At 43.3% G+C, this 25,414-nt stretch overlaps 1 protein-coding gene across 2 annotated transcripts; it reads right to left on the bottom strand.

Annotated features, from left to right (window-relative positions):
* Positions 1-4,575: 4,575 nt before the first annotated feature.
* On the bottom strand, positions 4,576-10,382 carry LOC307033578 (uncharacterized protein). Of its 2 annotated transcripts, none has more exons than XM_079672105.1 (5): positions 10,056-10,382; positions 8,783-9,045; positions 8,478-8,630; positions 6,805-6,897; positions 4,576-5,685 (listed from the first exon to the last, which is right to left on the bottom strand). In XM_079672105.1, the coding sequence occupies exons 2-5, from the start codon at positions 8,819-8,821 to the stop codon at positions 5,374-5,376; spliced, it is 597 nt and encodes a 198-aa protein (XP_079528231.1). In that variant the 5' UTR covers positions 8,822-9,045; positions 10,056-10,382; the 3' UTR covers positions 4,576-5,373. The 2 variants fall into 2 exon arrangements, with proteins under 2 accessions (XP_079528231.1, XP_079528232.1); XM_079672106.1 differs by having other exon boundaries at positions 10,060-10,382.
* Between the last annotated feature and the right edge of the window lie 15,032 nt (positions 10,383-25,414).

The raw sequence follows: 25,414 nt of genomic DNA, 5'->3' as shown, positions 1-25,414 counted from the left end.
ATGACTGGGGGATTGTTGACTGGGGGGAGAACCACAATCATCCCCTTCCTGACAAGTGCTGCGTTGTGGCAAATCCTCCTTAATTTATCAACCGCCTCTTTCTCTTCCTTTAGTTTCTGACGGGCAAAAAATCCGGGCTTCTGCTCGTTTAGGTTACCCAGTTGCTTTACCAGCTGTCGCTCATACTGATTCAGAGCTGAGCCTAAATTTCCTAGAGTGTCATCCCCTCCCACTCTATCTTCTTTTATCATTCTATCATGGAGGAACCTAAGGTCGGCACAAGCCTTCTTCTTGTCTCCCTGTTTTGTTCCACCATTGTTCTTGGAAACTTCCGGGAATTGGGACGTCTAAATCACTTTTGTTGAACTGCCCTTCCATATTGACTTCGCGTGTATTTATCTGACTAGGTCAATATGTGTTCACTAGTAATTTGTGATATACAGGACAATGCTCGTCGTCACTCCTAATGTAGTTATTGTATTTATTTAACTGCCCTGCCTTTGTCTAGACGTGTAAATAGTTTGAGTGTATAAACACATGTATTTGAACTCCACCTTGAGTGATAAATGCAGTAACAGAAAAGTACCAGTAAAGCACTTATATAGGAGCAGCGGACTGGCTTATTGAAAGCCAGTTGAGTAGCACTCGAAATGTTTTGGCACTTATAAAACCTGATTAGTTTAATGATCCTGTCTTCTTTGATTGTATGTTCCTGGTGAAACGCAGTTATTGTGAGTTGCTTTGGATTAAAGCGTCTTCCAGGTGTAACGCAATATTGCAAGAGATACTACAAAATACGTCCAGCAGATGGAGCCAACAAACTATACTATTAAGCAATACTCGAACCGCTAGTCTGTCTTTGCTGTGCCACACCCTGTTTGCCACCAGATGGCGGCACCCGACCAGGAATGAGCTCCACCTCACTGAGGGGAGAAATGATTTTGGAAGCAGCAGGCTTAAACTTTGCTTCTTTATCTGACTAGTAAATATTCACAGAAAAAATTCCCCGTACAGTCTATTCAGCTTTTATTGTCCGATGTTTATTTCAACAAGTTTAGCAAGCCTCTCAGCGCGCTTCAACACCGTCTTTCAACGATGTGACGCTGACATGGAGCCGAAACTCAGGCCCACAGAACTCTTTATCGTGACGTTTGGCTTTATAGATTCAACCCCACAGAACAAAGGATTAATGAGATCCGGTCACTTCAAAATTGCTTTTTGAAGGTTGCGTTTCTCTCCTTTGGATGTACTTATAACTCAACTTCGATTCCTATGAACCTAAGAATTGTTATTCTGATTCGTCCCCGGATGCCGTCTGAAAACGGTCACTGGACGTCCCCCAACGAGTCTTCAGCCGTCTCCTTTCTGAAAAAAGTACGGGGCCTTTCACCTTCGTCTTACATACCTCGTTGATTCACTTTTATGTTATATAACTTTCCTACCTATCTAAAATATGTATCTGTACTGTTACTATAAAAACACTGTAAACTTCGTCTGACAACCCTAAAATGTGGAATATGGTCAAATCACAGATTTCGAATTAAGCTGGCATCTGCTCACCTGTTATTGTCAGAGCTCTGTTTTTAGTTGTCAGAAGAAGCCGAGATGTTTAGCCCTGGACTATTCCGTCCGCTTGCTGCTGGTGGTCTCTTCCCCGAAAACACCCCACTCAGACACGTCGGGTCACCACTTGTTGGAGATTTGGAGGATGTTCAAAACCAACCTCGTCTCCGCGTGTCGTTTGATAAGCTGGGTAAATTCGTAAAAAGGAAGGGATTAAGAAACACCAGAATGCAAGTTAAACAATAATCTTGTTTTAATGATAAAAAGTAACAATACAAATACAAATACAAATACAAACACAAACACAAAGGAAGTACTTCCTGCTCTTCCTCCAATCTCATGGATCTGGTCAGTTTGAAGAAAAGAAGAGGCTGGTCTAAAGAAAACATAGGCTTATATCCAAAACCCCAGGAGGAGCTATGCGGCTTTCTCCACACTGTTTGTAGCCCTCCAGTACCCACATATGAAATAATAAAAGCAGAGGAATCAAATAAAACACCAATACAGGAATAGTTGATAAATGATTATACAGGACATCTGATCACAGTAAGAAATACACACACATATTCTCTTGGAAGTGACCCTTGTTATAGGTCCGAATGTCCTGTCCCCTGAAAGTCATGAGTTTTGGTTGATTAACAGAAGTTTAATTGTTATTGTGGCTTAATGGCTTCCCTGAACTTCCCTTCACCCCAAAGTCAGCTTACTAGGAATGAATACATTTTATTGATAAGCTCAAAAGGACGTTTATCTTGGTTACTGCTGGGTGACCCAAGTCTCCAGGCCTGCAGGATGTGTAGGAGATAAACATGAATTCTACAAGACTTTAACTACATTATCTGAAAATGTATCTGGGACTTCCCCTGTTAATTGCAAGGACTATTGATAATTAACAGAGAGACCCTAGGGGCCTCTTCTTGGTATCTGCTAGGCAGAAGTCACTCAATGCAGAAATCACAAGTTTAACACATATTCTATATAAGGTGACATTAAAATGAATATACCAGATTGAACTTTCCTGCCATAACACGTTACTTTAATACTTCAAATAACTCCAATAATACTTCAACACTCACACACGACGAAAGATGTGTATCACAGCTGGTGTGAACACACCGCAAGGTCATGTCGGGTCATGTGCTAGAGCAGGGGTCGGCAACCCGCGGCCCGCATGCGGCCCTTTAAGCCCTCTGCTCTGGCTCCCTTGAGCTTAGACAACAATAAGAAGGAAATAAAATAAAAGTATTTGTAGGACTATTTATATTTTGTTGCATGGTTGAAAATGTTTCGTATCTTGTATTTTGAGGTGATACTGTGACACATAAATAAAAAACAAAACGGTTTTAATTAGGTCAACTAAAATATGCGTCACATCCTGCTACGGTCCTGCGCGAGCACCTTTTCTTGGAGGCGCTCTCGCGGGGACCCCCGGCTCGATGAGCGAACTATGGATAAATCAAAGAAAAGTACCGGAGGAACACCGAGGATTTAATTCTGTGTGGACAGAGTTATATGCTTTCACAGCAAACGATGCTGATTTACCGGTATGTTTGATATGTAGAGAGATAAGTTGTCAAAGGTGCTGCAGCCTATAAGTATCGAGGAACAACGCGGGAGAGGAAGACAGCTGACAATCTTCAGTCATAATTCAATGGGGTATGTCATTTATTTCAGAAAACACTTTTTGTTATATTCCATGGAATGCTCTTAACGTCCCGATAGCAATGAATATATTAAATGCTTTGACAATAAATACATACAAAAATTAATCTCTGGAAGCCGTAGCGCTGTAAAAAGCACGACCAATCATTTTAGCGAACCCGACTAAAGTAACTGGATGACCTGACTGCCTGTCAGCCTTCGATCTGTGCACAAACTTATCTCGTGGCCTTATTGATGATGCGCGTTCGTGTGTGTTGGAGGAGGGGCTCTGTAAGAAAGTCTGAAGGAAGAGGCCTATTTTTTCCGGTTGTGTATTTTCAAATTCTAGCGCACTCGAGCTGGTTTCTCCATTCTTACCTACCCTACCTTTAACTCTTTTTAGGGTGCAGCTATAAGTTGTATTTATTTCAAAGTGGGCACATTTTAATAATATTTTTTTCCCCTTCAAATGTGCAGAGGACTCCCCAAGTGCTGTGTTTAATTTATTTTAAAGTAGGCCTGTGTATTATTTGTAATTCTCCTTATTGGAGTTTTTTGTTTCTTATTAGAGGTTAAAAGTTTTATATAATGTAATAAATAGCCTAATACATGCAAAAAAACCGTAGTTTTTGTCTGATATAACAATAGATACAACATTATTAGCTATCAAGCTATGAAATATGTTTTGCGGCTCCAGACAAAAAATGTTTGGGGAAAAAGGAGCAAAATGGCTCTTTTGGTCAAAAAGGTTGCAGACCCCTGTGCTAGAGGGATGGATAATAATCTAACGACACAACACCTGAACACCAAGTTTCAACTGAGTGCTAAAGTGTGTGTGTGTGGCTGCACCACAGTTTGTAAACAATTGGTTTTCCTTTACATAATTCAGTCAGTTTGTCAGTCAGTCAGACGCAAAATGCACTAAATGGCCTCATTGAATGCATAATGAAGCCACCAGAAAACAAACAGGAATATATATTTGTTTCAAGACTTTGAAGTTTACACTGGTAAAAGTATTTCGTTCAACCAATTAAAAAAATGTAGGGTAATGGTTCACATCTATACTCTATAGCTTGAGCCAATGAAAAATAAATAACTTGCCTCAAACAATATTTCTTATGTCCATGGAAACTATTATATAAGACTTGGCACAAAATATATTTTTCTTGTTGAAGGAAGTCAATTAATTTAAATTCTATATTTAATCCAAACAAAAAAATATAGATTTTATCAAACAGTTTTTTCTCATTAAAATTAACTAAATATCATTTGTTTTATCCAATCAAAAATGTATACATTTTGTTAAACTATATTTTTCTCATTTAATCTAATCCAAAAAATATAGATTACATCAATAATTCTCATTACACATTGTGATATTTAATAACGGGTTTATTACTTATAAAAAAAACATATTTACAGGGTATCTGCATTGTTCAAATAAAATGTAACAATTTAAAAATAATACATAGAAAAACTGCACCGCGGTTGTATGCCTAAAGGCATAAAAATGAAAAATAATTCTTGCCAGAAAATAGTCAAGTTTCAATGGTCTGATTGTCAGCCCCACATATCAAAACATTTAAGAAAACAAATGAAAAACGTTCATACTATAAAATGACCGTTCCTTTTGAAAATGAAATATATTTCAGACTTATGCTGTGATATAAGCAAACAAAAATATGACCACCAGTTTACAATGAGAAAAATACCAAAATTATAATTTTAATAAATATTACCTTTAAGGGTAAAACAATTTAGCTGTATTTTTAAGCCCTCTTCCTTAAATTAGTTATGTTTTGCATGCTTTAAATCACAGCCTAATTCTTACACAGACACCCCGATTTACCTTAACATTCAACAACTCTAATAACATTAACTTTGGAATCCCAAACGTGCTGAAATGTAAAATCCTCAAGTGAGGTTAACATTGAGCTGACCAGACATGAAGACATTCTACACATTTTGAAAAATCGTGTAAAAGTGAGTCAAGTCTTAAGTTAGCCATTAAGCTTAGTTCTTAGTTTTTATATTTTCAAACAGTTCTACTTCAGAATGACGAACCGTAACCTTTTCATTCCCCAGGAGAGTCACATACATTTTCTGTGACTTGTTATTGTCTTTATCATTTTCCATGACTGGAACACTTGGACGTGTAGGAAACCTGAACTAAGCTCTATTGTAGGGCTGGTCATAGAGCTTCTTGACCTTGGTGGCCATGCCTTTCGGTTTCAGCTCCATGAAGACTTTCTGGATATATTCAAATGTTAATTTTAATGTCTTGGGACATTCCAGATTGAGAGCATAAAGGAAGTCCGGGAGAATGGCAACAGCATTTGCAACAGACGCCAACTTATTCACAACCTCTAGTCCCTCAAGAAAGATGCCAATGTCTTTGGTTGCGGCTTGTGCGTCTCTGATGACGAAGATTGCGATAGTTTCCTGCTGAAGAATTTGTCCAGCCTCTTCCTTCTCCGACACCTGGAAAATAATTTAGGAAAAAATTATCTGAAATCAATATTGCTCGGGTTTCCCCCCAGATGAATAGCCTAACTGTTAAGACATATCGTGGACGTCCTGGAAGGCCATAATTGGCTGAAAGAAGGAATTGTATCGTGATGCATAGCTTTGGCTCTTGTCTGTAGCTATTGTCTGAGCAACTCTTTAAACACTACTAGGACTGCCTATTGGTTACTCCCTGTGTTGGTGACATTTGAATTTGACTTGTTCTCCTATTACACTTGTTGTTAGTCACTCGGGATAAGAGCACCTGCTAAATAATTAAAATGTTATGTAAAATGTAACACACATAATATAAGCCTTTTCTTATCAAGCTCCACTTTTGTGGAATCAGCTTCCAGTTTGTGTTCGGGCGGCAGACAACCTATCCGTTTTTAAGAGTGCGCTTAAGACCTTCCTTTTTGATAAAGCTTATAGTTAAGGCTGATTAGATTCAGCCCCTAGTTTTGCTGATATAGGCTTAGTTTGTTGGGGGACATCTTACTTCTTCCTTCTCTCTGTCTATACCCGTGTACTCTCATGTTCCGATTAACCCAGCTTCCCCAAATGTCTTTCTTTTTGGTGTCTATATACGCCGGGATCCGGATTCATGGATGATCCTGCGGTCCTGTGTCATGGATCGCGATGTCCTGGATCTTGAGTCGTGGCTGTGGTCCTGGATCATAAGTCCTGGATGGATATCCTCGTGGATTCATCTTCCTATTATATACACATGCATTTCTACACATTTGGACTACCTATGTTGCAAATGTATTATCTTTTCAATGTACACACGGCATCTATTGCACGTCTGTCCGTCCTGGGAGAGGGATCCCTCCTTTGTTGCTCTCCCTGAGGTTTCTCCCATTTTCCCTTTAAACTGTGGGTTTTCTCTGGAAGTTTTTCCTTGTACGATGTGAGGGTCTAAGGACAGAGGGTGTCGTATTGTCATACTGATATTCTGTAGAAACTGTGAAGTCCACTGAGACAAATGTAACATTTGTGATATTGGGCTGTATAAATAAACATTGATTGATTGATTGATATAAACTGGAGAGCCTTAGCTAGAATTTTAACACCTCAACAGTAATCTTGCCTTACCGAGAATTCTTTGATCAGGTCCTCCACCGATTCTCCCATGTTGAGGATGAGACATTTGAGAGCAATCTCCCTCTTTGTAGTGGTGTCAGTATCCTGCATGAAGACAGTCACAATAATTAATGTTAATTGTTCAGTTCGTCCATTCAATCAGTGTGAGTTTGCCAGGGTTTGTTAATGTGGGATTGAGAGCTAGTAGGGCTGCAACAAACAAATAATTTGATAACCGATTAATCTATCGATTAATGAAACGATTAATCGACTATTCGGACTATTACTGTATGCCTTGCACAATTTCTCAAACGCTCTTATTTAGCCATCAACTTTTAGATTTAGCTTGAGGTTGTTTTAGGCATGTGGAAACTAACAATGAAGACAATAAAGATGAATACTTGATTCAAAAATACATATATTATTAAATCAACTAAACATATTTTGAACAAAATTAACATTGCTTTTTATTTCAATTAAATAAATAATATTTTGCATCAAAAGAAACAACAGTGTTTTAACAAAACGTATTAAATAATCTGATGACAGAACTGTAAAAAGAATAGCTGAAACTTTAACGAAATAAATAACTCAGTTACCTCTAATCATTAACCCATTTTTGTATAATGTAGTTAACTCTGTGTGTTGCTGCTAGCATACATAACACCTGACGTGGAAACGTTACTCGTGGATGGGGCTACAGAGCTACTAGAAAGACAGTCGAACCCGGTGCATTCCTCCGTCTGAATGTAGTGCACTTTTGCTAAATGTTTAGACAAATTGCTCGTGTTACCGCCCTTACATGCTAAACTCTTATTGCACTTTTGGCAACGAGCATTGTCCACATCGAGACGGGTTAAGTTTAACCACACCTCGGAGCGCGTTCTCTCCGCCATCTCCGCAGTGTGTTGCTGCATGTAACAGCTGCGTGTGTGTAAACTGCCCCGCCCCCTCCCACACAGACGGGGGAGAGAGATCTCGTCTGATCGAAAATACATCATAGACGCATTTGTTTGTCTTTTTGCATGTTGGACACGAGTTGGCGACACTAAGACTGCGATATAATGTTTTTGTAGCAATAATACATGACATATATTTTTTAAATATCTCCAGTACCGATAAAAAGACCAATAACGTTGGAGCTTAACGGCGCGTAAAACACACGTGATGAAGTCACCAACGAATCGACGACTGAATTAGTTGGCAACTAATTTGGTAATCGATTTTAATCGATTAAGTCGATTAGTTGTTGCACCCCTAGAATGAATGCATGGGAATGGTCAAATATGCAAATGAGCTTTGGGTGATAAATGAGTAAGGATGCATTTAGACAGTAGAGACATGGAAAAAGAGCATAGTTTGGCATGAAGGTAGGGCTGGACACTTTTTCATATCAGTCGATAAAATAATGATTACAATATCAGTCAATTAGTGTGTCAACCATATTAAGGCCATGAAAAAACAGCCAATAATTCCCATTACGCCAAAATGGATGTCTGCACCTATAAACATGTAGAAAAACATGAACATGAAGAATGAATGTGCCAAGTCTATGAAACCTCCGGCTAAAAGGTTGCTGTGTCGGATTAATGCTATAAATAATTGATTATGTATTGAAAAATATATCTATTGTTATTGAGGCATATATGTAAGTGAGCAGTAAAGTAAAAAACATCTGTACATACCGTTTCCACAAATGGCAGGAGCTTTGTCTTCTCCCGGATAGCTCCCCCCTTCTTTCTGACGATTTGAATTAGTTCACTGCACTTCTCGACAAGTTTCTGCATGAACCTTGCTTCAAGGGATATTGTGGTTACTCTGATGAATTCTTCATTCACCTAGGGAACATAGGTAGTATAGGTATATATATATATATATATATCAAAAACAGACAAAGGATACGTGCCTCATGCAAAAGCATGTGATTTAGCTTTACGTACATTTGATTACACACACATATACATACATACTATGAGTAAAGTTAGTGTACCTCTTGAACTTCGAAGAGTGCTGGCCATCTCTCGATCATTTCGTGCAAAGATGTTTTCTTGTCGACAATTTCTTGCCTCCGAAATGCAAACGTCCGAGTCTTATTGTTTGGACATTGTTCCTTTTCTTTACCTCAGACAAGAGGGCCACTCTCTCTTGCTCCATGGACTCTGGTGTGTCGTTGAAAGGCAGAGATTGGTAATGGTTAGACTCAGCTCGCCTAGGTTTCTTTATGTTCATTGCTGGTTGGGCATCCGTCGACAACTTTGAGAAAGAGGGAGAAAAAAAAGAAAGATTAACTCATAGCCTTCAAAAACATCACCAATAGAAATGCTCCAATCAATGGCAGAATATGATTTAACTTTAATGCAATCAATATAGTTGTTGAAGACCTTTGTGTGCGTTCAGGCTTAGTTTAGGATTAAGTCATCTAGCTATATTTTTTATCTACGGTTGTACACACCTATAGTAAGGTTAGCAGTGTTTTTTGATTGGAAATTTCATATCTTGTTTGTCAAATTGACATTGCTTTACAAATTGCTGGGTGCGCCATTGTCTTTATCATTTTGAGATGCTCAGATCAGAACAGACTTTTCTCAACTCCCATCTCAGTTAATATTATTAGCAGGGTGGGCAATTATTTTTCCTGGGGGGCAAAATGAGAAACCCAAATTGTTGCAGGGTGCTAAACAAATTAAAGACAGGAGTAACCGTTAAGTTTATCACTAAATTAAATTAATAAAACATCCTGTGCACTTATTTTTCAGCATTTATTATATTGGAAATCACACCACACAGCATCTTATTAAGATAATTACATTATATGCAGGTGTCTTTGAACCAACTGCAAAACATTTTCCATTAACAAAACAAAAAATCTCTCAGCATGCCAAAAGATAAAAACATGCGCTGCAGGTCCAAAAAGCAACGTTGAAAAATAAAACTTGAAGTTGAATTAGAACCACCATGCGGGGCCGGGCCGGGACCGCATGGTGGTATTCTAGCTGCTTGCTAGCTAGCTAATAACTAGCTAATTAACGCTACCGCTGTAAAATAAGTCACGGATAAAATGAGTTAATTTATGTAACATTTACCGACGTCGACATCACGTATTGTTACCAGGTGTAAAGTTAAACTAAACTAAGTTTAGCATTTACCAACCTCGACATCAAATAATGTTACCAAGTACGTTTACTGAGAAATGGCAAAATATATAGCATGAAAATAACACTATGCTACGAAATACAGCAGCATAATTAAATTGTTGTTTTCACCTACCACAATGTAATGGTTGCACTCCGTCTCTCCGGTGCAGGAAAAGATCTGCCGTGCTGAGAAATGGCTCTCTTCCTGGGCGGCCTGGGTTGTTTGAAGACGGTCCTGTCTTATAGTTTTCTGTTTAATGCGCATGTGCGGGCTGTTGGAGTGCCACCCAATCGAGTGGTTGGAAGGTTAATCTCTGCTCCGCGCCGTCCGTTGATGAGTAGTCTGTTACAAGAAAAAGGACTCGAACACTGAGGTATGGGATAAGCAATGAGCTGATTTAATGGTAAAAGCAACAGTACAACCTACAGAGTACTCTGGGCTCAATTCTACTACCGTGTGATATACGTATCAGGATAGTCAAACAGAAGAGAGCGCCGAGCATGAATATTGGGGCAGTTTACATACAGATTCTGTGGGAGGAGTTGTGTCGGTTGCTCCTCCCTTCATATTTCTAATTGGTTGCTTCACTCCTGGGCGGGGCCCTAGGCAATGAGTCAGCAGTCGTTGACTCCGTCTGGTTTGCCCCATCTCCTTACAAGGAGATGTTAACAGATGTTTGACTCCGTCTGGTTCGCCCCATCTCCTTACAGTGTGTGTGTTTGTGTGAGTGCCTGTGTCCCTGAGTGCTAAGAAGAACCAATGTATAGCTGGGATCACACACACACACACACACACACACACACACACACACACACACACAGGGATGTTTCACTATATCGTTGCACATAACAGGTATAATAATAATAGTTTATATATAACAACAAGTGTAAGTAAGGACAACGACTTAATTACCCAACAGCACTTTCCCATCCAGACTCCTGAGATTGTGAGAAGCAATGTCACACTTGTTTTTTATAAATCGAATAACTTTAGACAGACCATCTTGCATGCCAAATGTGATCGACATTAATCTGTGCTTTGAGCGAGCAAATAAATCTGCTGGCGTATGGTGCAAAACAATACAATGTAAGCGTTTTGTTTAATGCTGATGAAAGACTAAAGGCACTACTGTGAAGCCTCTTACACACCAAACTGATGCCAAAGAACACCAAAGTTCCGTCGAGACACGTCTCCTGCATCTTGGCCATGTTTTGCAATGGAACACACCGCAAAGACTTCAGCCAGCGGCCAAGTTGCACGTACAAACTGCATGCGTGAGTGGCAATAACTCTCCTTACCAGCAGGCGTCGGTAGTGTGTATTCGTCATTCAAAAGAGGCAACAAACGGAAGACAGACTGCATGATACACCGAGAGAAGAAGAACAGACTGCGATATATAAACAAACAATAAATAGCGTGTGCGTTCCATTGTCACTCTATACCGAGAAGCTCATGGGGCTTTCCCGAACCTGTGTCGAGAGCTGGAGTTAAATGAAATCTCAGATTTGCCTTCTTAAGTCTGTTTGGGTCCCTCACTTCCGTTTCGCTTCTCATGCACTGATTCGCTAAGCTGAACAGCCAATCAGTGATTTATTTTGCCGACGGCCTCCCAATTCAACATGTCGAATCGGCGGCAGAAGGTGTTGGCATGGCCGAAAAGACACGACGGAGCAGTACACACCAATCTGAGTAGGGCGACACGACGCTCATCGACGGCCCGACATCTATCGACGCCGAAAATCGGCTTGGTGTGTAAGGAGCTTTAGTTATGTTCTAGGTTATATGTAATGGGACTGGTCATTGTGTGGATGATTTGTCATGGAGCTGTGATTGTGTAGTTTTCATTAGAGTAGCACTTTAGCACCTGGTTAGCTTTCATGAGGTGCACTAATTTGGTAAGAGACGTCTTTAAATCAGCGATCATTTTTAAGAACTACATCAGCTACCCAGTACGAAAACTGTTATAGCCCTTATTAAAATTGTCAGTGTCTTAAAGTTGTAAAAATGTGCTTCAATCTTCTTGTATCCACATTTGGAAAAATCAATGCAAAGTTTCAAGTTCCAAATGAATGTCTTAAATGAACGAGTACAACCAATAAAATACATTCATATCAGACTTTTCTCTTACATTTATTGGCTTTTGGCATATTCAACTGATCTAAGTATTCATTAGCCCTAAAAGCTTGCAGGCCACCCACATAGAACACACAATCCTCACAGTTTTCACACACTGTCCCTTGTGTGACCTTTTGTTGTGTTGATATTGTAACACTTCTATGTACTAGGTTGCTTTCAATGAGGAGTAGAAGATAATATAAATAGAAAAAACAATATCAAATTAATATAGCCGGCATTTTATTAATCATTCATACAACACTTTCGAAAACCCCTCCTCCACCCCAGTGAAACCCAATCTGCTATCATGGACAAAAGAACAATAATCGAACCCGGCCAGTCTGTAGTTTCTCTCTCTGGTAATCCAATGAGCATCAGTCCTTTTTCTGGAGAGTGGAATCCTTTATAATCCTTTCTCTGGTGAGGAAAAGACAAAAACTGCACCTCCAAAAACTTTTGTCGGTTCTGCTAGTTCCTGGTTCCCCGCAGCATCAAAAAAGCACATCATCAAACAATTCCAACACACTCTCACATACACAGGGCCACACCCAGCTGCCACTCATTGAGCCTCATTAACAACCACACCTGGCCTGCTCTTCCTCTCCTCCCTCATATGCAGACTCTGCTGCCCCAGCACTGCCCCAAGTGAGAGCTGCTGGTTATTACAGGGTGGAAACTCACTGCATTATTAGAGTGGGTTACATTCTCCCCCCCTAAATCTGCATGCATCCTTGCATGTTGCACCCTACACTATCTCAGAAGTTAAAGGGGTTAACTGGGGTACAGTGTCAAAGTTGAGAGTTTGGGAGAAAGCTTGATCCAACCCACTTAAGATAGAGTGCATAAGTGTCACCAGGGGGTTCCTTAAGGTTTGATATGTTAGCCTATCAGGAGCTCTTCTTTCTCTGGAGGATCTTCTCAGTACCGTTTCCTCTTCATGAGAAGGGACACTACTTTCTGGCTATGCGTTTTCTTCTTTCTTTCTTTCCCATTTTCACAAGCTGCATATTTACAGATGATTTTGTTTTTGTTCCCCCAAAATGACGATCAAGCTTAGAAGCTCTCCTATCTTCTTCTGTACGCAACTGCAGTAAGAAGTCTGAGAAGTCAGGTGGTGTTGCAGAGTTAATTTCTTGCTGTAATGCCAGAAGTAGTGACTGATCCCAACCTCCACGACGAAACTGTCTCAACAAGTGTCTGTTTGCTTCTGCATTTGAAATGCCACATTTCTGTATAGGTGTGTTCAGCAAGGCTTGCAGTCGCTACAGAAACTCAGAGGCTTTCTCTCCTGTGTTTTGTTGTGTGCCAAGAAACCTTGCAAAGATCTCTTCCCCATCCTCAACTAACTCATATGCTGAGTCGAGAAGTTTGACATAATCACGGGGAGTTGCATATGGACCTAGCTGTCTTACTAAACTAGAAGCGGGTGGAAGCAGGCTCTCCAAGATCTTACGTCGCTGGATATCAACAGTGAGGTTATCATGCATCATAAGCTCCACATGGAGGGAACATGTCTCAAAGTCCACTTCATTTGGGGGCTTAGGATCTCTTCCATTTGGATCCTGGATTTGATGCATTGGAGCCATCATTCTTAATAACATGCTCTACGATGATCCTTTGAATCTCAGGGGGATTGACAATGCTGTTGTCTGATGCTGCTTTGTTGAATGGATGAGCTTGCTGCAATGATTTTGTCCTACCTCTAGCTTTGGAGGCAAGTTCTGGAGAAGCACCTTGAGTAAGCTTGGTCTGTCTGCGTATCAAAGGGATCCTACTGTCATCAGAGTCTGCATCACTCTCAGAGACTGAGCTGTCATTCTGATGCAAGAGTTCTGCACGCACTCTGGGTGTGGTTTTCTTAGGGGTCTGTGACGTTTTGTAAGCTCTATCTACACGCCACATAATCTCAGGGTCTGCTATACTTGGGAAACACTGTGGAAGGCTAGGTGCTAGGTCTAGAAAAGATTCCTCAGACTCAAATTCCACTAAAGCTTTAACACCACTGCCTTGCCCTGTCCGCCTCACCCTTAGCACTTTGTTAACAGGCCCAAAGGGTAAACAGAATTCAGCAATCTGGTCATCAGTATTTGTTGCTGTAATACCTTCAATATACACAGACTTCTTAACATTAACACCATATTCTTGCTCAGAAGTCAGAGTTAAATGAATTGATAAACAGTTTCTAAACAGATGAGAAATATGAATAACAGATTAAGAAAATAAAAATTCTTGTATAAATTAACATATCTACCAGCAAAAATGGAAAATGTTTTTCCAATTATTCAATTCAAACTACTCCTGGCTAGCTCGCCAAATAATGTAACACTTATATGTGCTAGGTTGCTTTCAATGAGGAGTAGAAGATAATATAAATAGAATAAACAATATCAAATTAATATAGCCGGCATTTTATTAATCATTCATACAACACTTTCACAAACCCCTCATCCACCCCAGTGAAACCCAATCTGCTATCATGGACAAAAGAACAATAATCGAACCCGGGTAGTCTGTAGTTTCTCTCTCTGGTAATCCAATGAGCATCAGTCCTTTTTCTGGAGAGTGGAATCCTTTATAATCCTTTCTCTGGTGAGGAAAAGTAGTGATGTTACGTATTGCGCCGAGGCTTCGGAGCGTGTGTCGAGTAATCCCTGAAGCTTTTTGTGAAGCATGTATCGAGGCTTGTATCGTTTTGGGCCAGTGACGTCATCGATGACAAACGAAGCCTCGCTGCCTGTCGATACCACGTGACTGCTTCAGAAAGCGATTCAGATCGGTTGAACCGTTGAACCACAACGCTCATAATACCCATGGATGTATAATAAGAACGATATTACCCCTCCTGTACCCGGGCCCGGTGACACGATGGAATTAAAAGAGCTCAGACCCTCACTTATATAGAGGTCGGAACATGTCATAAGTATAAATAGATACAAGCATAAATAAATGTAGGAATAAAAACATGAATGAATAAATACAGGAATAAATACAGGAATAAATATGTTACAGTGTTCTCAGGGAGATTCAGCGTGTGTGCTGTGGCTCAGCTGGAAAGCAGTTGACTCACGACCGCAGGGTCCCTGGTTCAACGACTCATCAATACATATTTTTTGTTGTTTATAAAAGCTACAGCTAAATGAGATAATGTAGTTAATAAATGTATTCTTTGATATGGTTTCGCCTTTCTCAGGCTACAACATGGTTAAGTTTATGAATATTAGTAAGGAATACAAATCCCTCTTTGCAATGTTTACCAGCCTCCTTAGGCTTTTCAATCACAATCATTCAACTGGAATATACAATATTGTTAACATGAAAATATTATTTCATGTTGGTTGTTTAGAGTTATTCGAAGGCTTTACTCATTGGGAACTTGGTATGAGATAGAGATCCAATCTGCCTGTTTTACACACTTTGACCAACAGGGGGTTTGTGTTACAATTAAGCCCATAATGAAGCCTCATGAGATGAACCCTTTTACGAACCAATTGGCTGGAAAGCTTCATAAGGCTTCATCTCGCCATCACTAAGGAAAAGACAAAAACTGCAGCTCCAAAAACTTTCGTCGGTTCTGCTAGTTCCTGGTTCCCCGCAGCACGCCAGCTTTCTGCTCTCCTCCTCTCTCTGTTTTTCACAATGAGCTGAATGTAACATTTCATGGTTGAGCTGGCGGGAATCAAATCTTATTTTTAGAGTAAGCCTAATATACCGCCGGCTATGACAAGTGAATCAAGTCAAAAGTTGCCAGATCCACAAATGTATTCTGACAATGAGTGTTTGTTTGTGTTCACATTGTGTATGTGCGTGTGTGTTTGTGGTCACATTGTGTGTGTGTGCGTGTGTGTACAGACACAGATTTTGGCCAACAGGGTCAAATCCTAAGTGTGGTCCAATTGAGTTTAGTAAAAAAACAGTTGCTGCATGGTTAAGCCCCCTAAAGACATTTTTTTAGTTCAGTATAACCCCACAATATGGGCCTTTTGTCTCTGAACAGGAAAAGTGTTTTGCTTGAAGCAGTGTAAGCAATCTGTTCAATTGTCAAGAACCATCTGCAGAGCACACAAACATGTTTTACAGGTCAAACACATATAAAGAAACTTCTGCATTCACACTTTGACATGATTTTCTATTATTTTATAATAAAGAAAAAAACTTTAGCTTGTCATGCGAACGTGCTATGCGTTCTCATCTGTACGTGTCTGACAATAAATATTTGAGTCCATGTACGAGTGTTAAATGAAATAAACATGAGTGTTTAAAGGTCTACGGATATCCACAGAGTTGTTAGCTAAATGTTTCCTGGCAGCTCTTCTGAGTGTGCGTGATGTATTTCCCTGGCGTGATTTAGATCAACCCAGAAAGGAATGCCAAACAAATACAGCGAGGGATCGTGTTCGTACCTATGGTGAAGCATTGTAGCATGATAGGAGGGGAATCTTTGAAGACGAAACACCTCTGTCCACTTGGCACGGATGCGACCTGAATAATATGAGGAGACTTTCTAACGTGTACAGTTCTCAGTGCTGGGGAACGATCATGTACAAGGAAGTGCATTTATGTATTACTGCAATGTCCCAGTCCCTACATTTATTTATAGTTATGTGTGTCAAACTGTGTATATGTTCCAAAAAGGACCAGAGCAGGAACAACTACAGTCTGTCCCTGTCAGTGTGTTTCTAAATATTAACTGTAAACTCTGTCTTTTGAGAGTTGTTTTAACTTATTAATATACTGTAGGCTCTGCAGCAGTAATGTGACTGTATACCCTGGGAGTTTAAGTGTCAGTATGGAGAACTGAAATACAAAAAAAAGACTGAAACAAGAAGATACGAGTTGAAATAGTTTGTGGGCAGTGTATTCTGGGTATGTTACAAGTCCGTTTTGCAGAGCATGTAGACAGATAATAAGCCTGTAAAACAGGAGAAATAATGAAGGAGATGATGGTTACTGCTTAACACTAAAACCGCCAACGGGTACAATTTACACGCTATTAGAATGCATTGATTTTCAAGGTACAATTTTCTTTTATTTATCAAACAAGAACAGTGAGTTTTGATCGCACAGGGATGAAACTTATACCAATAGAATATGTGGACTCTAAGCTTTTCATATGATATAGTTTGTGCAGATAGCACGAAGTATAACATTTCGCTACCAGTGCTGATTTAAACGCTTGGTTTTAGATTTAGTAAAAATGGTTCATATCGTCTGATAGCCTTCTACTCGTAAAACAACTACAACAGGACAATAATATAATATAATAATGTATTTTTTATATAATTTAACAGCAGATAACACAGAACATATAAAAATAACGCAAAACATCAGAGAAGAAGAAAAAGAACAAATTAGAACACATCGATCCTACAACGCTTCACAAACACTCAAACACAATTGATGCAAACATTCAGCACCTTGGCTGCGCATTTGCCACAAACAGCATTGTCATTGTCGAGCCATTTGGTCGAGAACGTCAACCCCCACTTTTGAGTGGTTATAGTCGTCCACCGTCTCTGGCTTTTTTTTCCTTTCTGTGGAGATAGCCACATGCTGGTGTTGCATGCTCAGTATCGTGACATTTCTCCTAGGCTTACACTGATACACAGAAAGCACCACTTTATCGCTCTGAAGAGCTCAGTTCTCCCTTGCACAGAGGGTGGGAGCTCCCGCTTGTTGCGTTTGGTGGTTCCCACAAGACTGGTGTTTTTGGAGAGAAGCGCTTTGGTGAGAGGGAGGGAGGTAAAGAAATTGTCTGTGTTTACATTTCTTCCCTTACCAACAAAGGGCTCCACCAGCCTCAGCACCACATTCTCTCCTAGGCGTTGTGTTGCTGGCCTGCGGGCATCTTTTCCCAGGTTAGGGAATGTTCCGGTATTTGGACAACATTAACATGGGATCACTCCGGTCAATGTACGTACTTCGTCTCACTGGAATATTAATGGCCAGATTGAATACAACATCGACCCAAATTCTCCGGTCAATGACAGGAGAGTTTTGAAAGTGACAAAACACTGTTCCACACATTTAAAAATACTTAATCAATGTTTACCCAGGATCCATGCACCTTTCCTGGCTTGTAAAATGTGGTGATGCGCCCTGGAGGTAGCGGGTAGGCTCTGTGCGTGGTGCTGAACCCCAGCCTGTCTATGTGGAATACAAAAACAAACAAAGACAACACCTTTAAGGTCACCAGGGTCGTGAGGTTCTGGTTCTGGCGGTGTGCATGGAGGGGTTTAGTCCGAGTGAGGAGTGCTCGAGCGTGGGAGGATGTGTAAGGCAGAGGAGGGGAACAAAAGGTGTGTGCAGGAGCAGGGAGAAAAGAGAAAATAAAAAGACTCAAAGTGTTCCACCTTCCAGCAGCAGCAGCAGCGGGCCTGCGGTGCTGAACACCTGCCTGTCTATGTGGAGTACAAAAACAAACAAAGACAAACACCTTTAAGGTCACCAGGGTCGTGAGGTTCTGGTTCTGGCGGTGTGCATGGAGGGGTTTGACCTGGCTCCCCGACACAATGCACATAGTCTGGAGCAGCGGAGCAGCGGCTGGGCCGTGTTCCCCCTTCTGTCCATTTGCCTATCAGTTTGTTAACGAAGTGGACAGAGGCTGTTTTTCGCCCCTAAAAGTGACTTTTAATGGTGGGTTTTGCATTTAAATGATGGGTCTTATCCTTGTGGAGGGTCCCCAAGACAATGCAACTAGTCTGGAGCTCGCTGGGGTCCCGCAAATGCTTTAATCACGATTTGGTCCATTTGCCCATCAGTTTGTTAACGAAGTGGACAGAGGCTGTTTTTTGCCCCTAAAAGTGACTTTTAATGGTGTTTTTGGCATTTAAATGATGGGTTTTATCATTATCCAGGGTCCCCGACACAATGCAACTAGTCTGGAGCTCGCTGGGGTCCCGCAAAATGCTTTAATCACGATTTTGTCCATTTCCCCATCAGTTTGTTAACGAAGTGGACAGAGGCTGTTTTTTGCCCCTAAAAGTGACTTTTAATGGTTTTTTTGGCATTTCAATGATGGGTTTTATCATTCTCCAGGGTCCCCGACACAATGCACATAGTCTGGAGCTCGCTGGGGTCCCGCAAAATGCTTTAATCACGATTTTGTCCATTTCCCCATCAGTTTGTTAACGAAGTGGACAGAGGCTGTTTTTTGCCCCTAAAAGTGACTTTTAATGGTGTTTTTTGTATTTAAATGATGGGTCTTATCATTGTGGAGGGTCCCCAAGACAATGCAACTAGTCTTGAGCTCGCTGGGGTCCCGCAAATGCTTTAATCACGATTTGGTCCATTTGCCCATCAGTTTGTTAACGAAGTGGACAGAGGCTGTTTTTTGCCCCTAAAAGTGACTTTTAATGGTGTTTTTGGCATTTAAATGATGGGTTTTATCATTCTCCAGGGTCCCCGACACAATGAAACTAGTCTGGAGCTCGCTGGTGTCCCGCAAATGCTTTAATCAGGCGTTTTAACACTTTTCCCCACGAAAACGATTTTTAATCATTTTTTGGGGGCTATATAAATCAAATTCCGGTTAATGCCGAGCACAATCGTACCTTTTACTATTTTAATGTATTTGCATGATATATCTTTGGGCTATAAAAGCGACATGTTTGGATGACTTTGTCAGTTTATGGAGCTTATCCCACAAATCCCGGATGATCCGGACCAAATTTGGGAGCTCATAGGCAGCCTGCCATAGGCTCCCACCCGTGGAATGAAAAAAAAATGAAAGAAAACGGTCAATTATATGTTAAAATAATCAAAAAATGAACTTTTAAAATTACATGGGAGAGGGGATCTGAAAATTGGAGAAGGGGAAAAGTGTTCGGCGCTTCGGGACGAAGCGCCGAACACTTTTCCCCTCCCCCGTTGCAAGGTACAACGGAGAGGGGAATCCAGACTTCCCCTCCTCCGTTGTAAAAAACCGTTCATGTTTTACAAGCTACCTTCTGCACGAAATCGGAAACCCGGTTTTTGAGAGGACTCAGAAAAAAAACGGCTGTGTAACTTCATGGAGTAATTCATCCGCTGTATGTGCACTTTGGCTCGGATACATTTTGTTGCCTGGAGACCCCCCAGCATGGTTCTTACCAAACTTAAAGTTTTTGAACTGGGCTCTGGAGGAAGGTGAGGGGAGTTGACAGGGGACTTTATCAGCCTTATGGGGCACTATTCTCGGATACATTTCAACACTTTTAGCCCTTTTTGATGGTTCTCCAAAAAATAACTCTGACTTTTTCAGAGTGTGGAGGAAGGTGAGGGGAGTTGACAGGGGACTTTACCCGCCTTATGGGGCACTATTCTCGGATACATTTCAACACTTTTAGCCCTTTTTGATGGTTCTCCAAAAAATAACTCTGACTTTTTCAGAGTGTGGAGGAAGGTGATGGGAGTTGACAGGGGACTTTACCCGCCTTATGGGGCACTATTCTCGGATACATTTCAACACTTTTAGCCCTTTTTGATGGTTCTCCAAAAAATAACTCTGACTTTTTCAGAGTGTGGAGGAAGGTGAGGGGAGTTGACAGGGGACTTTACCCGCCTTATGGGGCACTATTCTCGGATACATTTTTTCATTTTCACCCATTTTTGATGGAAATCCAAAAAATAACTCTGACTTTTTCAGAGTGTGGAGGAAGGTGAGGGGAGTTGACAGGGGACTTTACCCGCCTTATGGGGCACTATTCTCGGATACATTTTTTCATTTTCACCCATTTTTGATGGTTCTCCAAAAAATAACTCTGACTTTTTCAGAGTGTGGAGGAAGGTGAGGGGAGTTGACAGGGGACTTTACCCGCCTTATGGGGCACTATTCTCGGATACATTTTTTCATTTTCACCCATTTTTGATGGTTCTCCAAAAAATAACTCTGACTTTTTCAGAGTGTGGAGGAAGGTGAGGGGAGTTGACAGGGGACCTTACCCGCCTTATGGGGCACTATTCTCGGATACATTTTTTCATTTTCACCCATTTTTGATGGTTCTCCAAAAAGACAAGTTAGTCTTTTTTCTTCCCCCTTCCTCTTCTGATTTCTCACTGATCGAATGGCAAACGCGACCCGCCATCGGAGGGCCTCCGCCGGCCCGGCCTCGTGCCGGTGCTCTGGCGGTCGGTTCCTTCGAACTGCGGGTTCGACTCTGATGGCCGGGAGGGACGAGGGAAACGTCGGGGGGGTCTGCTGGAGGCTCCTGCTGGAGTCTTGCGTTCACTGGGACCTGGCTCGAAAAACTCGAAACCCTGACTCCAGTGCGGTGTTGCGGCCATGCGCCTCCGGGTACCAGACTCCCCTGCCTCCTCCGTGTTGCGTGGGCTGCGTGGGGGTAACCCTGCGTGTCCGTTACCCTGCGTGTCTCTTACCTCCCAGGCCGACCGATATGAAGCGTTTCCAAGACGAACCGTCTGACTCAGGGGTCCCACCACAGGTTCCGTAGCGGGGTGGAAGTTCCACCTCCCCTCTTTGCCGCGGAATGCAAAACAAACACCTGTTTCTCTCATCCTCCACTGTGGCATAGCGGCCTTAGTCGGCTGCGGCATTCAGCAATTGGCCTTGCTCCGGGCACAGGACCCTACTTCATCAAACTACCTATTTGATCCTGCGTAACAACCACATATATGCTTGTCTGCAAAGACATTGATCGAATGACAAACGTGACCCGCCATCGGAAGGCCTCCGCCGGCCCGGCTTCGTGCCGGTGCTCTGGCGGTCGGTTCTTCCAAACTGCGGGTTTGACTCTGCTCCTGGGAGCACATATGCTTGTCTGCAAAGAGGGACATGCCTGGTCCCGCCCAGGTGTTCTTCTACGGCTAGTGTCCAGCCAGCTGCGGTATCATCAAATTTGACCCGCCATCGGAGGGCCTCCTCCCCGGGTCCAGCTTCCGGTGCTTGGCGGTCGGTTCCTCCAAACTGTGGGATTGACTCTGCTCCTGGGAGCGCATATGCTTGTCTGCAAAGAGGGACATGCCTGGTCCCGCCCAGGTGTTCTTCTACGGCTAGTGTCCAGCCAGCTGCGGTATCATCAAATTTGACCCGCCATCGGAGGGCCTCCTCCCCGGGTCCAGCTTCCGGTGCTTGGCGGTCGGTTCCTCCAAACTGTGGGATTGACTCTGCTCCTGGGAGCACATATATATGCTTGTCTGCAAAGAGGGACATGCCTGGTCCCGCACAGGTGTTCTTCTACGGCTAGTGTCCAGCCAGCTGCGGTATCATCAAATTTGACCCGCCATCGGAGGGCCTCCTCCCCGGGTCCAGCTTCCGGTGCTTGGCGGTCGGTTCCTCCAAACTGTGGGATTGACTCTGCTCCTGGGAGCACATATATATGCTTGTCTGCAAAGAGGGACATGCCTGGTCCCGCCCAGGTGTTCTTCTACGGCTAGTGTCCAGCCAGCTGCGGTATCATCAAATTTGACCCGCCATCGGAGGGCCTCCTCCCCCGGGTCCAGCTTCCGGTGCTTGGCGGTCGGTTCCTCCAAACTGTGGGATTGACTCTGCTCCTGGGAGCGCATATGCTTGTCTGCAAAGAGGGACATGCCTGGTCCCGCCCAGGTGTTCTTCTACGGCTAGTGTCCAGCCAGCTGCGGTATCATCAACTTTGACCCGCCATCGGAGGGCCTCCTCCCCCGGGTCCAGCTTCCGGTGCTTGGCGGTCGGTTCATCCAAACTACGGGTAATCCTGGAGCGGACATAAACAAATAATGATATTTTACAGGACATGATGGATATGTGTTTTTTCCAGGCTTTTTGGAAATAAACCAAATGTGATTTTGCAGTGCATGATATAGCTCATTTTACCCATGTGATGTTGTGCAGTACATTACTGAGCTCATTTAACGATATGGTCTACCAGGTGAAGTGGGATGCTGCCATTTCCCAACTGGTCTCCGGAGGAATATAAGGAGAGTTGACAGGGGACTCTGCCCAGTGCTCATGAACCAAATGAGGGGTGTGTTAGAGGGGAAAGGCTCTGGCTGTTTCTGCAGCCTCTGCATCTACCTTCTCTCCCCACCCCGATACCAGCGCGTGCCTGCTGTAAAAGGCAGGTGCACGGGCTCTCACTTCCACTAACTCTGAGCCTGGCTCCCGAGCAGCACGTTCTCCCCGGCAGTCCGCCAGCAGATGAAAAACACCCACCTCTCCGCCTCTTCCGAGGGACGAGGGAACCGCGCGGGGGGGTCTGCTGGAGGCTCCTGCCGGGTGCTCCGTACTGCGTTTCACCGGGACCTGGCTCGAAAAACTCGGAACTCTGACTCCAGTGCGGTGTGGCGGTCTCGCCCTGGCCGTCCACCGTGCGCCTCCGGGTACCTGACTCCCCTGCCTCCTCCGGGGGCAGGTGCGAGGGGTTCAATGCCTCCTCCCCCCGCTGCGGCGAAAGCCGGAGCGGGACGGAGCGCCCGGAGGTACTGTTACCCCCACGTTTTGTACCCAAAACTGTCTTGTGAGTTCGTGGCAGAACCATGAAACAAAAAACAATCAATGTATCGGACCCATCGCCAGTCGCGTTGGTGCGGAGGTGGGACCATTTTAACCAGGTGGTAACCCAAGTCCTCCCCTTGGTCCGTGTTCCCTGCATTGAAGCATCGGACCCATGGTTGCAATCAGCAGTTGGCTAACGCATATAAACGGAGAAACAGAAAACCATTTAAATAGAATTCATTGTGTGTGTTTTTGGAAGGATGTTGACCGAATGCCCGGTGTGCAGCCTCCGCTATCTGGCTTTGAATAAGCACCTTAAGCACAAACATGCAGTGCGGAACCTGGATGAAAGAGGCATCATTCTTAAAATGGCCAGTGGTAGAATAAATGTTCGGACCAAACCCTGTCCCATCACAGGGTGTTCGTATGCTGGGAGGAAACTACACCGTGATGTAACTCGTGACCACCCTGAGTTCTCCCGAGATGAAGCACATCAGGTCATGGCAAGGCTGAAGCATAGTGTGGCCCTGCAGTTGCTCCATGACCTCCGAGAGACTAATCCCATCATTGGAATGGCTACATCATTGGATATAGACAATGAGGAGGAATACCCGGTGCACCCTCCACCCTTCTCCCCACATACCGAGTGTGACGAAGAGGACTGCATGCAGGTGAGGCTGGACAATGTGGCATTGAGGGCTCAGAAGGATGCCCTCATTGATGAGGTGAAGACCCTGCGCTCCAGGCTAAAACAGGGTCTAAAACACAGGAAGCAGAATGCCACTGCTGCTCTGCTTGAGGAAGACGAAGAATGTATACGATTTAAGGGCGTAGCAATCCCAAGTACCCCCGACATGAACTCAGTAGCCTCCGGCAGCAATACCCCTCTCAAGACCCCGGTGAAGACTGTCATGCGGTCCATAGAAGCCTCTGCGAGTGAGACCCCCCTCAAGTCTGTGATGCGGTCCCCAGAAGCCTCCGGAAGCAAGACCCCGGTGAAGACTGTCATGCGGTCCGACAAAGCCTCCGGTAGTGAGACCCCGGTGAAGACTGTCATGCGGTCCCCAGAAGCCTCCGGAAGTAAGACCCCGGTGAAGACTGTCATGCGGTCCGACAAAGCCTCCGGTAGAGAGACCCCTCTCAAGTCTGTGATGCGGTCCCCAGAAGCCTCCGGAAGCAAGACCCCAGTGAAGACTGTCATGTGGTCCCCAGAAGCCTCCGGTAGTGAGACCCCAGTGAAGACTGTCATGCGGTCCATAGAAGCCTCTGCGAGTGAGATCCCTCTCAAGTCTGTGATGCGGTCCCCAGAAGCCTCCGGAAGCAAGACACCGATGCAGACTGTCATGCGGTCCGTAGAAGCCTCCTGTAGTGAGACCCCTGTATGCCAGAAGACCCGTGCGTCTGTCTCCAATAAGCTGAAAGCTAATCTGGCTAAGGACTGGCCCTCTTCCCAAAATCAATGGTGCACTGGGAAGGGACTGCGGAATACCATGCGTGAAATCACGTTGCCTAAAAGCATGGAGACGTACATTCAGACATACAGAGGTCATTGTGAGGGTCTTGCACCGACAGTAAAACGGAAAGAGAATTGTATGTCCAATGTCAGCCGGATAAAGAACTTCATAGTATTCATGGCCCATGGTTTTGACCGGCTGTCAGACTGGCTGTTTCTAAAAGACACAAAGAGGGTCCGTGGCTGGAGCAAGTATATTTCAGAGTCGGGCCGGACAGTCACAACATCGCTGTTGTTCCTGAAGACTGTGAACCATTTCCTGAGGTACTTGTCTGCATCAAAGCTCCGGGGGTGCAGGCTCACCCAGTCTGATATGACCAACATCATCAGAGAGGTGAAAGCCAACATTAACGATTTGAAAAAGTCTGTCACTCTCCACCAGTTTAAGGTGAAGAGGGACAAGCTGGATCGTCTGCCGAGCCAGGCGGAGCTTCTCGCCGCCATGGCGGCCG

Source organism: Notothenia rossii, assembly GCF_949606895.1.
Source record: "Notothenia rossii genome assembly, chromosome: 3".
Taxonomy (NCBI): Eukaryota; Metazoa; Chordata; class Actinopteri; order Perciformes; family Nototheniidae; genus Notothenia; species Notothenia rossii.
The sequence above is the reverse complement of the archived record's forward strand: the minus strand, read 5'-3'. Positions and strand labels throughout refer to the sequence as shown.

Bases quoted from the DNA above. Each gene is read 5' to 3' on its own strand.
- LOC307033578 (XM_079672105.1), bottom strand. From the start codon at position 8,821: ATGATCGAGAGATGGCCAGCACTCTTCGAAGTTCAAGAG. The intron at 8,631-8,782 runs GTACACTAACTT...TATGTTCCCTAG, and splicing joins CACTCTTCGAAGTTCAAGAG to GTGAATGAAGAATTCATCAG. The intron at 6,898-8,477 runs GTATGTACAGAT...GTCTTCATGCAG, and splicing joins TCCTGCCATTTGTGGAAACG to GATACTGACACCACTACAAA.